Source organism: Aspergillus lucknowensis, assembly GCF_044049455.1.
Source record: "Aspergillus lucknowensis strain CBS 449.75 chromosome Unknown BJX67scaffold_32, whole genome shotgun sequence".
Taxonomy (NCBI): Eukaryota; Fungi; Ascomycota; class Eurotiomycetes; order Eurotiales; family Aspergillaceae; genus Aspergillus; species Aspergillus lucknowensis.
The window spans coordinates 109453-123186 of record NW_027263576.1 but is presented as its reverse complement, the minus strand read 5'-3'; the positions used below and the strand labels follow the sequence as shown (position 1 = coordinate 123186).

At 54.0% G+C, this 13734-nt stretch overlaps 3 protein-coding genes across 3 annotated transcripts; all 3 read right to left on the bottom strand.

Moving 5' to 3' along the window:
• Positions 1–42: 42 nt before the first annotated feature.
• Positions 43–2037, bottom strand: BJX67DRAFT_183225 (putative GABA permease). The gene is made up of 3 exons (XM_071025218.1): positions 1785–2037; positions 1170–1730; positions 43–1119 (listed from the first exon to the last, which is right to left on the bottom strand). Exons 1-3 carry the CDS (start codon positions 1886–1888, stop codon positions 204–206), a joined length of 1581 nt encoding a protein of 526 aa, XP_070884347.1. The 5' UTR covers positions 1889–2037; the 3' UTR covers positions 43–203.
• A 1126-nt stretch (positions 2038–3163) lies between these two features.
• Positions 3164–7984, bottom strand: BJX67DRAFT_183115 (putative jumonji family transcription factor). The gene is made up of 5 exons (XM_071025216.1): positions 7549–7984; positions 7384–7481; positions 6394–7322; positions 5269–6325; positions 3164–5165 (listed from the first exon to the last, which is right to left on the bottom strand). The coding sequence occupies exons 1-5, from the start codon at positions 7807–7809 to the stop codon at positions 3257–3259; spliced, it is 4254 nt and encodes a 1417-aa protein (XP_070884346.1). The 5' UTR covers positions 7810–7984; the 3' UTR covers positions 3164–3256.
• A 1451-nt stretch (positions 7985–9435) lies between these two features.
• BJX67DRAFT_183196 (choline/carnitine O-acyltransferase) lies at positions 9436–12347 on the bottom strand. The gene is made up of 4 exons (XM_071025217.1): positions 11836–12347; positions 11751–11780; positions 9755–11698; positions 9436–9701 (listed from the first exon to the last, which is right to left on the bottom strand). Exons 1-4 carry the CDS (start codon positions 12209–12211, stop codon positions 9574–9576), a joined length of 2478 nt encoding a protein of 825 aa, XP_070884345.1. The 5' UTR covers positions 12212–12347; the 3' UTR covers positions 9436–9573.
• Positions 12348–13734: the final 1387 nt, after the last annotated feature.

Genomic DNA, 13734 nt, shown 5'->3' with positions numbered 1-13734 from the left:
CCTTCTTCCCCCTGTGATTGTCATGTTCTGGAAATCACCCCCGTAAATGAATTAATTAATTTTCAATTATTCTCCTTCAGCATTGATTGATATTCTTATATAGTGTACAAATCAGCCGTTGAAGCTTCGGTCGGTTTGTACTCGTCTCCCCAGCTATTTGTACTACTCGAACCCCAGTGCCTCCAGGCCACAAGCAAGAACTATCATGCCTTCTCCGAGGAAACTTCACCAGAGCCAGCCTGCTCAGGGTCAAGGCTTACCTTCGCCGGCACGACCCCCGGTGTCTCCCTCAACTGATCAACAGGAACCGGCGGTCCCGTGAAGTGCTTCCGAGCATACGCAAAATACCACGTAACGCTGATACTAGCGAACCCCGCGAACACAACACTCGCATAATTCATCGACGCCGCATCAACGGGAAGCGACACGGGCATGCAGAATAGCACCACAGCCAGACAGATCCACACGACGGTCGTGATGTTGATGGCGTACCCGAAACGGCCGAGCGAGAAGGAGGAATGCTTGACCGCCTCGCGGCCACGCACGACAGAGATGAGAATCGGCAGGCCGTACGAGGTTGAGAGGCAGATTGTGGCCACGCCCGTGAAGGAGTTGAAGGCTGCGGTTGAGCCGAAGTAGATAAGACCCAGGAGGCAGATGACGGCCGTGGAGAGGATGATCGCCCACACGGGAACGTCGAGTGTCTTGTTGACTTTCCTCCACAGTCGGAAGCCGGGAATGGCCCCGTCGCGAGCAAAGGCGTAGGTGCATCTGCTAGCAGCCGTTAGGGCACCGATACCAGCGAACATCAGGATACCCAAGATTAGGAAGAGTAGGCCAAATCCGCCTGCTGGAGAGCCTGTTACAGTCTTGAAGAGCAAGCCGATTGGCTGTCCGCTTTTCACGTCCAGGAGCATCTGCACATCTGGAAGGACGAACAGGAGAGGGATCAAGTAGACGAGTCCAGTGACACCAGCTGCCACCACAGAGAGGACTATGGCCTTGGGAACCTCGCGATGAGGATTTTGCACCTCCTCACACATAGCCGCAACCATGCCGTAGCCAGTCAATGTGTACGCAGCCTGGAGCAAGCCAACGAAGAACGCCCATCCAGATGGCCTAGCATAGTCAGCACGCAGCACCTCTCTGTATAGAGTAGAAATACGTACCACCCACTCTGCGACGCATCATAATGCGAAAACACAAACTCGCCACTCCTCTTCTGATCCGCCATACTCAACAACACGATCAAAATAACAAGCACACTGGCCCCCGTCCACCAAATACAAACCTTATTAATGAGATCCAGCCACCTCGAACAAAACACATTAACAAGCGCACAAACCCCAATCACAGCCCAGAACATCAGAATCGTCTGCCACTCATTCGCCACAAACTCCTCGTCCCACAACGAGATCGCACTGAGAATCAGTTGCCCCCCGCTAAACGTAATACTCAGCGTCACCGTCCAGTTCCCGACGAGGGTCAGCCACCCGTCTATAAAGGACATCATGGGCGCCCATTCCTTGGTCGAGAGCATCGCGCTCCAGTAGTAGACCCCTCCCGCGGTTGGGTAGACGGCGCAGATCTCGGCGAGGGAGGCGGCGATTGCGATGGAGATGAGCGTGACCAGGACCCAGCCCCAGATGATGGAGACGGACTGGCCGTCTGTGAGGGTGATGTATAGGGTTGTGCTGAGGCCGAAGGGGGCGGCCATGATTGCGAAGGAGCTATTCGGTCAGCTGTTTACTCATCTTTTACAGCAATAACGCCGGGGGACGTACAGGCCGAGAATGCTCATCATGCTGAGATTACGGGGCAGCTCGCTCTTGTACCCCATTCGGGCCAGGGCCTCGTCGGCGCTGGCATCGACAGAGGATTTGCGCATGGTGAGGGGAAAATCCTATCGACGCATAAGGGATGTGGAAAAGGAGAAGTGAGAAGTGTCGAAAGAGAAGGGAATTGGAGGAAGAAGAAGAGGAACGAAGAGGCGTGCGGAGATACGGGCTGTCAAGTCCAAACCATTCCAGGAGCGAGGTTGGGGTTGCACCCCGGGTGATTCGTCGGGGTCTCCGGCTGCCGCTGATAACGAGATCAACGGCGCCATGTGGCACTATCAACTCGTGTTACGATGACCGATAAGTGTCCCCAGCTCCTCTCCAGCACCATCCAGAGCACTTGGGCAATGTGGACCATCCTGCCACTGCGAACCATGGCACGTCCTCCTCTCTGTGGGGATCAACCCTCCCAATTCTCGAATATTAATCCATAATCAACATCTACATCTTCTCGCAACGCTCTACAAACAAGCCTTAATATTCCTTTATTCATTCGTAGCTATCATTTCCAACACACATCACGGCGAATTGTCACTGAAAAGTGACGGCTGCCACATCTATCGACTATCCACGTCCCCAGCAAGCCTGCTGCACCATGCCGGTTCATGTATGGACAAAGATGAGCGCCAAAGTTGAAGATGAAAGAGAAGCAGAGGAGGCCTCAAAATGTAATCCAAATGAGACATGGGAGGAAGGACGACACAGAGGTAGAAGCGGCAGGGGGCGACAGAGGAGGACATGGGTAAGGAACAGCGGGAATTCAGGGTATCAACAGGGTGAGAGTGTATGCCACAGCGGTCAGGTATATTACTTCCTCTAGAACCAGAGAGATACAAATGTTTTTTTTTTCCCATCGTCTCTGCTTTTTGCTGTTGCTTCTTCTTTTCCTTTTGGTGATGGACGAAGGGGGAAGTCTGGGAGCAAGAAGGATTCGAAGTCAAGCGGAGAACCGAACACGGTGAATGGAAGCCCAAACTTGTCCGTGAGCGCGGGTCGGGAGTCTCCAGTGGGCGCTGGGAGACGAGGCAGGGCGAACGAGTCGTGGTGGTCGCGCGGTGTAACGTGTCGAGACAGCTTTCAACATGGGCGTGGCTGCAATTTAGCCAACGGCTTTCCCACCGCCATTTTGCGGCCCATTCCCCAGGCTCGGCCCCACGTCCTATATAAAGGCGTGATCAGAACAACGGGGGGAGAACGAGTCTTTGAGCTGCTAACGTCAAACTCCGTCGTCATGAATCGTCATGGCTCATGGAGGCAGGAGGAATGGACGACTCCTGGGCGAAGCGAACAAACGAAGAAGGGCACATCAAAAATACAAACGCCCGTCATGCAGTCGTCAATCCTGATAAATCGTTACAAGATGATGCAGATATAGCGGCATGTAAGTACAACATCAGCTTTTCAAGACGCAGTCACGGTCACGGGCTGAGGGCGGCACAGAGGTCGTCAGGGTTATCCAAACCAAAGCCGGCCATGTCAACCGAATGCAGAGAGCCTGGTCCACCACGACCTAGAGAGATGTCAGACGAGGCATAGTCGTGCTTCAGCCGTTCGTGAGGTCCAAAGAACGGCCGACTCTCTTCATTCGGCGTGTTACCATCGCCGGCGGCCCACGGGCCATGTTGCCAAAACCGGGTGTTGGCTTGCTGGTCACCAAACAGATCGTGGTGGTCATGGTGGACTTCTGCTCCATGACTAGTAAAGTCATTAGGTGAGTGGAATTGCAGATGCGACCGGCTGAAATTTGAGCAGGGTGATTCTGCCCGCAAGGGGAAATCAAGGCGCGATAGAGGCATATCTTCGACCGTCGTGATATCAATGGTCGGATTCTCTGTCCGTTGAGCCAGCGCCGACGAAAGCCGGAGATTAGAGGCAGAGTTCTGTCGACTATGAGGGGCCGACCGCTCCATTGCCCGTTGCACGAAACTGCCACATGTCTTCATGATCTTTTCCTGGTCCTCAGGGGAGAGGCTGGCGAAGTAATCGTTCGCTAGGGAAGGCTTGGGCAGTTCCGGCTCATGGCGAGTAAGGCCAAACGTCGTCCGGGCGTACTCAGTGAACCCGGAGGGCATATCATAGGGGGATTGATAGACAGCGGGAGCCTGCTCTCGCTGCTGCTCAAGATATGCGTATGTTTTAGGCAGCTTTGGGATCGTCCTATTGCCCTTGTTGGCCGTTTCCTGTTTCACGTTCTCCGACTCCTTCTTCTGAAGAACATCCAAACGGTCGCGGTGGCTGATAAGCGAGAATCTTAGCATCTGCAATAACCGTGTGACTTCTTCGGAACGCATGTTCAGGGGTTGCATGGGCAGGAGGGTTCCGTCGGGGGTACGGGGTTGGACACGCTGTTGAGCCATGGCAAGCTCCAGTTTTTCGAGGCCATTGGACGGCGGCACAGAGCCCATAGGGCCTAGGAGTGTCTCTACGACCAACTCTGGGCCGACAATCGTATACCCGGCGAAGACGTTGGCATGGTCGGTGATCTGGGCCAGACGACGGCGGGCGATGAGCTCGCGGACGTTGGCAAAATTGTTGGCGGGGAGGTGACTGATGTTGTTCTTGGCGGTGCCGTTCGTGTTCTGCTGCTGCTGCTGATGGCTGTGCTGCTGTTGGGATTGGAGATGGGATTTGGCAAGTTGGGGATACGGAGCATGGCGGGCTGATTGATTTGGTAGAGAGCGATAGGCTGACGGCATCGCAGAAGCAGCAACAGCAGCAGCAGAGCGAGGAGGAACGGCGGGCGACGAGCGAGGGGGAGGGGCAAAAGGAGGGCGCTGCGCGAACGAAGGGCGGGAGGCAGCAGCAGTAGCAGCAGCAGCGACAGCGACAGCGGAGGCGGTGGTGGTGGCGGCGGCAGAAGAAAGGAGGTGAGGAGGAGGGGCAGTCAAAACAAAGGGAGGCAGACGGTGGTGGGGGGAAGAGGGGAGTCGGGCCATCACGGCGCCAAGTGACTTGACGCTGTCCAGGAAATTCGAGCGCGGGTTGTGGATGGGCACGCTAGGGTTGTGCGTATATTGAGCCCTACACTCGGTCGATGACTGGCCCAAATAATACCAGATCTGTTCTCCCTTGTCCAGGTTGACCTGCACTGCAGGTGGGGCACCAGGATGATTAGTGCTGTCCATCGTCTCAAACTCTGCCCACTGATATGGAGACCGCCCACTGCCAAACGGGTTCCCTGCCACTGGCAGCGCAGATTCCAGGTCCCTCCGAGTTTCGGGCTTCCGCGCGAGATGCGCAGGAAGCGGCTTGATGCCTGCCGCCAGGGGAGCAAAATTGCTCCTTCGTACCACCAGCATCCAGCGGTACGGTAACTCAATTACGTCCCTGAACGATGCAGTCGGTCAGCTTTCTTGGATCCAGAAGAGGAAAAATGATAACAAATCACCCCGCCATAGATCGGGTGAAGAAAGGGGGGAGGGGTTCTTACCCTCGTGGGAGCATTTTGACTAGCAATGTGCGTTCTGCTGGTCGGTTCTCGAGGACCACCGCTCCATTGATCTCTTTGTCTGCCTGGAACTGCACAAGGTCGCCGATGACAAGGCGCCTAGCAGTCTCAATGAGCTTACGGTCGTTCTCTGGCGACTCGCTGGGAGTCATCCAGGTAGGCCTCTTCTGGCGATGATATTTGCACTTCAGGTCGACACTGGGTACAGAATATTGGTTTCCATCGTCTGCAACAACGGCGACCAGCCCCTGTTCCACCTGTACTCCGGCTAAAAGCGCACAGGTAGCATGATACGAGCGGGTGCACTTGCCGAAGTTGCATTGGAAGCAAGCCCCGCGGACCTCCCGACAGAAAAGGCATTTGAGCCCCATTCGGGCCTTGGGGATGTGATCAATGTCGCAAACCACCTCTTTGCCAGATTCGTCACGGAGGATGCTGGTTTCTTCAGTGTACAGAGCACAGCGGCGATGAGCGTGGGATTTTCCGTCCTCGGTGGGCAGCAAATCTTCATAGTCCAGGCTGTTGGGGCACAGGAGGCAGGGGATCTTCCTCGGCATATCCATATTCACCCTCATGCGCTTTGCCTTGGTGGTGTCACCTTCAAGCTTCCGTTTACGACCACGGTTGGTGGTCTTTTCGGGGACACTACGTGGAGGGGTTAGGAGGTCTGAAGCACCCTCAATCCCGTCCAGGTCGCTGTCGAATTCGCCGTAGTAATCGGGCGTCGGTTCACCGCGAAGTTTACGCTCGATATCCTCGATATCTATCCAGACACTATCGGCTTCACAGTTGCACTTCTTGGCGACCCGACCATAATCCATCCACTTCTCAGTTGCAAAGTTAACGGACTCAGCGCAGTTGTATCCAAGATTGTATCCGGAATGATATCCGTAAGGGTATGTAATCACAAACTCCCCTTCGTAGTGCACCAATTTGTTGACTGTGATATTGTACTGGGATTTGAGAAGACTGGGCGAGACGAGGTAGGTCTTATGCCGGAGAAACTGATCGCAAGTCTTTGCATCGCTGGGCCAGATGCCTAAATTTACGGTTAGAACTTGTGCCCGTTCTCAACAGGCTCGACGTCACAGCGAGCCATAGACTTACTCTTCATTGCCTGTTCAAAACGGGGCGCATCCTCCTGAGAGATACTGTACCACTGCTTCGGGGCGCCAAAGTGGATATAGTTGATACTGTAGAGATCTACATCTTCCAAGTGCCAAGCGAATGTGGCTTTCCACATGCCAAGATACAGGTATGCAGTATTGACGCCTGGCACTTTCTGTCCGATGACATCGAGAAGATTCGGGAGCTTAGCAACGTTCCAAGACGTCGTGTTGTCATCAAAAAGCGAGCCGGGCATATCTGCACCATACATAGGATTGTTGAACATCAAAGATTTCCAGTAGGCCGTTTCTAGTTCTTCACATCTCTCGGATGTGTACTCTGCGTTATCGTGAATACGGTAATCGAACCCTTTGAAGGCTTCCTCATCAACGTAGTCGACCGTATCACCCTTATTCTGCTTCCGCCGAGCTGTGACTGACTTTGGCTGTCGTCCCCTAGGTTTGGGCGTAGCCAGAGACTCGCCGTCACTGAGCTCCTCGGATTTGGCTTCAACCGGGTTGGATTCCGGGGATACAGGTGTGGGCGGGCCTTCGGGTTTTGTCTTTTCGATACCGTCTTCGGCGGGCTCCTCTTTGATTTTGGGCTCCTCCTTGGCCTTGGCTTGGTTGGATCGCTTCGGTGGACGTCCCGGTCCCCGTTTTGGAGTGTCCGACCGAGTCGTTGGGGGCTTGGCAGCCGAAGGTGCACGGGCTACACGCTCTTGTTTCCTTCTCCTTTCTCCCCGGCGGGCTGGCGGCTGGTGGCTTCCGTCCTCGCATAGCGCCTTCCACTGGGGCAAGTTGTATGACCTTTGCCTCTCGATATTCGCCTGGGTGTAGGTTCCGTGGGAGCCGTGGAATTCCTGCATAATCGGGTTCTTCACGCGGATTTTCTTTACTGCTTCGTCGAGCGGTGGAAGGGCGTCGCGCCTAAGAAATAGCCAAGTCAGCAAGCAAGTCCATGGCAGGCAGTGGAGAGTAGAAAACCCACCATTCCTGAGGCGGTATGACTTTAACAATCCCAGAGCGCATGCCATACTTATCAACCTTGTTGATAAACGCTTGGAAATCCCGAAACTGGTTCATCGTCTAAAGCAGCCTCGGTTAGCTCACAAAAGCCCAGCTCCCAAGCTCTTTCCATAGCTGACTGGCTTACAGGTTTGAAGACAGGTATCTTGCCGCCTCCATAATAATGATCTGGTTCTATCTCCTCCTCTTCCCCTTCAATCGATGCAGCCTCCTGGGCACCGGCAGCCTTGGAATCGAGTTCGAGGTCGGACAGCTCGGAAGGAACACCATCGGGAGCGTCCTTCCTCCCGTTGACGCTATGAGGAGGTGTAATGGAAGCTGCATCGGTCGCAGACCCGCCCCCGATCGAATCGTGAAGGGGGCGATCAATCGCTGCGGCCATCACCATGTGGTATTGAGAAAACGAAGAAGGGAAGTATTCGGGAGGTAGCGTGGATGCCGTCGTCGAGAACTGCGACCGCTGATCGACGGCAGATAGGGAATCCCCAGCGGTCGGGGAAAGCGTTTGAGAAAGGCGATAGACGATAGAGGTTGACTTGCTTTTTCTGCTCGCAAGCTGTCCGGTACGTCGGTTACCCTCGCAGGTTTCGTCACCGGACTTCCTTGCGCGGGTCGCTGACAAAGGTGATAAAATAAAGGCTGGGAAGTCGAGAAAGGGATTGTGAGATTGTGATATGATGATGTTGAAGGAACCGAGCTTCCTTGCGGCAGATTGCTAGGAAACGTCGTCTCTCATTGATGCAGGAAGGGGGTGGAAAAAAGGACGCCGCAGGATACGAGATAAGGGATCGGGGTCGAGGTTCGGCTGAGTCAATTAGCGAGCTTGTGCTGCGATGGGTCTCGCCAATATTCGAAGAGCGCCGTCGTCGTTCGTCCCCTCCTCCAGGACAGGAGAATGAAACGAGAAGATTTCCGGTGGTTGCAGGGCCAAGATTGAAGTAGCAGACGTTCAGTCGGCAGGACGCTAGTCCAGCGAGAGTTGCAGAGGCAGGAAGGTGTTCAGCCAAAGCAGGGGAACCAGAAGGACCAGAAAGGGCGGCAGGACCAATCTGAGGGAGAGAGGGAAGAGGTCGAGAGGTGGACCCGGCGTCTGGTTCGAATCGCCTGATTTGAGGAGTGTTGAGGAGCCCTGTACCGAAGTGGAATGATTAGCGGCCTCGGCGCCTGACTGCTCAGGCATGAAGCTAAGCCTCCTACGGGATAGCACAGCCTGCCTCGTGTTTTACTTGCCAACGACCCGAGAATGGGAGGCAAATGATCACGCCAGCCGGTGTCGGTGGAATGAGCAAATCGCAGAGAAGAAGGGTTCCCGTCCAGATACCATCAACTGAGGAACATATCAAAAGATTAAACACGAAATATAGTCAAAAATCTGGGGAGGAGGAGAACACGCACAGCCGCAAACAAAGTCAAGCCATCACGTGCATTCCATGACTGGACGAGAGATTCCAACAGGACGACATGCAACAGTGCCAGGCGGTCGAACCAGCACAGCACCGGAAAAAGCGTCGGCCCCTCACGGACATACTCGCAGCGATTGATAAACTGCAACACTAAACCCTTTGGAGCAGATAACTCGCACGACTCGGGACCTCGGGAGGCCAGGACGGAATGATCTCATCAGTCGATGTCATTGGACGACGAATTAGCCGTCGGCAAGTCAAGTCTGTTCAGAATTTTTGCCGTTCTCTGAGTCGGCGACTTCCAGCAGACATCAATGTTGGACGGAAAGTATCACGCATGGATGCCACTTGAATACTTCTTTCAGTCACTGATGTCCATGTCGACGATGTTTCCATGTGCAGCGACTGACAGGAATCGATTCGCTGCACCAGCATCATCTCGACGACTCGACTTCCCCAACCGACGATGTGCATGCATGTCGGGTAGCTGGATTTGCATTAGCTGATTTCAGGTAAAGGCTTGAGCTTTGGCGTCGAGCTAGTGCCAACACTTATTTCCTAGGCTGTTACATTATAGAGGGGTGATTGCGCTGAGCGAGATGCGGTAGAGAGGACGGAATGCATGGTTTCCAATTCAGTCCGTTGTATACACAGAGAGAGAGAGAGACAAAAAATGGTATCCAGAAGTTAGGATGTACTAGCCACACACTCAACTTTCAGAGTTAAAGGCAACCAGAGTGAGATCCAGATCAATATTCATTCAATCGTAACTTTTTCCCAACGAACCGTCGTCGCTCAGGCTTGTCCCCGGCTCGTTCCCGATCAGCCTCCAACCCCCTAAGGGCATGGAGGAGCATCCCTGCATCGAAGAATCCATCTAGGACCGCTCGTTAGTATCTGACAATCGGAAACAATGGAAAAGTGACTTACATCCGCCCATTCCATCGTCATCCAACTCCCCGCTATCCGTCGTCGGCGTCTCCGTGCCACCCCGCAGATGGCCCGTCTCGGTACGGACAACTCGACCCTTGCGTTGATCGCGTTGGACCCGCTCCGCGAGCATCTCCATCTCTCGAGCGCGGCTGGCCCGTGGACTCGCCGGCTTGTGGTTGGTGGCACGCAATAACTTTCGGATCTCCAGCAAGTACGATTCGAGCGTCTGCATGAGACGGGCTGTCTGGCGATGCTTCGACGATGCGCAGATCGAGATCGAGTCGTCCTTGATGATGTAGCCGATGCCGAATCCATCTGCGGACGTCGGGCCGAAGCCGAAATGCCGCAACGAAGGATTGCCGCAGTTTGATGTCGACAGGATCGTGTTGTTGACCTTGTCCCAGCCGGGATCGCTAAAGATAGCCGGGGTGGGAGGTAGGACACGCATGACGCGGCTATAACTGCTCGTGGTGGACATCCCTTCTGCCTCTGATATCGAGAGTGACCTCGGGGATCCCGGGGATCCCCCGATGGACCCGTTGTCGGCGGGGCTTGTGTAGCCATTCGATCCCTCCTCTACGTAGTTGTCCGCCGAAATTGGGGCTTCGTCGAAAGATCGCTGCCACAGCGTGTAGAGCGCGTACAGATGGCGGTCCTGTCCTTGGCCTTTCGAACATTCCTTCGTCGTCGCCGTGTGCTTCTGGGCCGCTTTCCGGAGAGAGTTCACTTTCGCTTCAGCTGGGTTGTCGGCCCAGAACGTTTTCAAAAAGTCGACAGATTCATTTGTGACGGTTCGGATTGCTTCAGTCCTCCCGTGCAGGAAGGCCTTGGTCATTGCCGGCTCGTAGGTGTTGACAATTTGCCCATAAAGCCCGTAGTAAGCCGCTTGGAATGCCATCTGAACAAAAGCATCTGGCGAAAAGCCCATTGAGGTGATGAAATGCTTGCCGTATCCCTTGAAATCAAGTACCTGGAATTCGTGTTGCCGGAGCAGATCGGCGAGATGCGACTCCGCGAATCGTATCGCGATGCTCAACTCCGGAACCAGATCCCATTCGAGTTTCCGGGGCGTCGGGCTGACATTACCAAAGCTTCGGGGATCTCGCTTAGATGGGTCAGGACTGGTCGTCGCCCACAAACTTGGTGCTTGACCGTTGATGGTTCGCGCGAACCGGAGTATCGTATCTGTGTAGACGTCGCTTGCGAACCGAAGCACAGTATGCCCATCCACGCCTGTATGCTCGAAGTTGATACCCGCACTACCGTTCTTACACACGATAATCTGAAGCTTGTCGTACCACCGATTCGTGCATGTTCCCACTTGCACCCCTTTTTCCACCTCGTTGGTTCCACAGAGCATATTGGCGCAGAGCTCAGAGGTGTTGTGCGGCTCTGTATCATCCAGACAAAGAACAAACAGAGCAGAATCGACAATGTTAAGGGCCTCCGCATTATTAGAGTGCTCGCCGTTGGTGAGAATATCTCTCAACCCTGACCACACCTTGCGGGTTTCCGTACTGAGAACTCCAAGAGCGCCTTTTGCCGCCTCCTGGATAGGGGTCTGCTCAGCGTCCGCAATAATTACATCGAGGTTCATCGCTATATCCTTTTCCGTCATAATCTGATCATGATTTGTATCCAAGACATCGAACCAGTAGAACTGTCCTCTGCACATGACAACAATATGCTTTGCAGAAGGATCTTGGCTGATAATGCACCCATTCTCAGTAGGAACACGAGCGGTCCCAAACATCCGAGAGTACTGGTACATGCACAGCGGCGTTCCTCGAACAGTATCGGGGGGAAGCTCCTCTCGCCTAACAGCTCGCACGAACGACAGGGCCGAAACCACCAGAGACGCCGCTCGGGTTACTTGGTTGTTTCTGGCTGGAGTCGGGTCATCTTCCAACAGAAAAAAAGGGTTGAGGTTCAGGACGACAGCTGCAACAATGAGCTCGTGAGGTGGCAACAGCTTTGTCAGGGGATCACTTACGGCTGTCATAGTTCAAATACGAGTCATACCCTGGGAAGACAGTCAGCGATTCCTCGACTCAATACCGTGAAGAGAAAGCACATACAGAATTGTTCGATATAACTCGTTTTCGAGGAGGCGTACTTCTGAAGCTTCTCCTGGAGGGCAGGACCATCTGACTTGAGAAAATCTCGCACAGCAGCTCTTGTATCCCCCTGCTCCTTAGGGGTTTGCAGTGGTGCCACAGCGTCAAGGTATTTTTGGCATGTACTCTCGAGATCTGGGATGGGTAGTTTCGGGAGAGAGTCTTGATGCGCAAATGTCAAGCCTCCCTTCCTCGTTACCTCATCCATCGCCCCCCCACCCACAGAAGTCGGCTTGATTTTAGGCTCAGGGCCCGGGTTGGATCGAGGAGAGCCCATCGCTAGTCCTAGTGGCTTTGGTGCCGTGAAATAGCGAACTGCGGTCGACGAGTAGGTCATTGTGTTAGCCAGCAATGCTCACTGGTCGGGTGTAACCGATCAACCGTAGCGACAAGCAAGGAAAGTAGGGATAGAGAGTAAGCGTAGGGCACTTCGGTAGAAGTAGTGGCAGTCTTGTAGGCAGTAAGAGGGCATGGAGGTTAATAGCTCATGACCACTTCAGATCACGCGGGTATGGAGGAGGGCCGACGTCAAGAAGAATAGAAGGCAAGAAGGTGATAAGAACGAGGTTTTGTGTTTGAATGAGAGTCAGGGCCGGGGAGGAGACGGTTTATGAACCGCATGGAAGGAAGACAAAGGAACTTCTCATCCTATGGTTCCGCACGCCGGGGGGGGGGTGTCAGGGCTAGGGAAGAAGTGGAGTATGGGATTCGGAACAACGGGCAAAATGGCGCCTTAGAACGGAGGGAGGGACGCTTACTGGAGACAACTAAAAGAGAAGAATTACTACAGCCAGCCCGAGGCCTTCAAGCTCGGTGGATCAACCCCGTTGGCGTAAGAGGCCAGGAAGAGCTGGGAGCTGTCGGCGGAACGGATGCAGCGTCCACGCAACTTAATTAAGAGTCTCGGAAGCCGACTGCCAAGGGATACAGCTGATTCTCCTTGAGATAAGGGCAGCAAGGTAGACGTCTTCTCAGAGAAAAGAAACAGAAGGTTTCAACGAGGATCGGGGTAAGTTGACGCCTCTCTCTGGATAAATCCCGGACAAGTGTGCGGGAAGTGGCAGATGACGACGGGTGACGAGCCTCGAAGATGTCAATAATGCGGGAAATGTATCATGCGCGGACAAATGGAATGGGCACCCAAATGCTTGTTTCACACCTCAGCCTGGTATTCGAGCCAGGCAGTCAATAAACGCTACAAACTGTCAGTCGATGCTGCACCTGCAGAATTATCAGCTTTGGAAAAGCTGATCTCCCGAGACCCTTTGCTCCTCAGGTAAAGAGACGGGACGCGCTATCGTAGAGACCGGGACTAAGCGGCGAGTCGGCGCCTTAGCGCTTGACGTTCTGACCATGAACAGCCCGATGGAACGAAGCTCTCGGGCGAAGGGAGCCCGCCTAGAGCTCTGGATTGGGGGTGGGGGGAGACAACTTGAGATCCCTTCTGAATGCGGGGAGATCACTCCAAGTCACGTGCACTACTGGAGAACTGGTGACATCACCCAGTTCGAAGGTTGTCCCTACTGTCCATTGATTGAGGTGCTTGTTCAGGCCTTTCTGGGACTTCAACGTACAGCCTACTCTCGAGGCGGAACTCTCAAAACGCTCGTCATGTATCATATAACGCTATCCACGGTGCCACAAACGCACACGCACAAATGCAAAGCGAAAGCAGCGAAGGCGCAAAGGATGAAATCGTTCGGATTCCTGTCAAGCGACAAGCTCGAAGGGTAAATATTCACAATTGAAACAAGTTAAGCGACATGTGCGAGTATCAACAGGGACATTGACCCCTTGTCCTCGGCATGAGCGCATACAGAAGGGAAAAAAGAGGCTGGATATATGGTCCTTGAAAGGAAA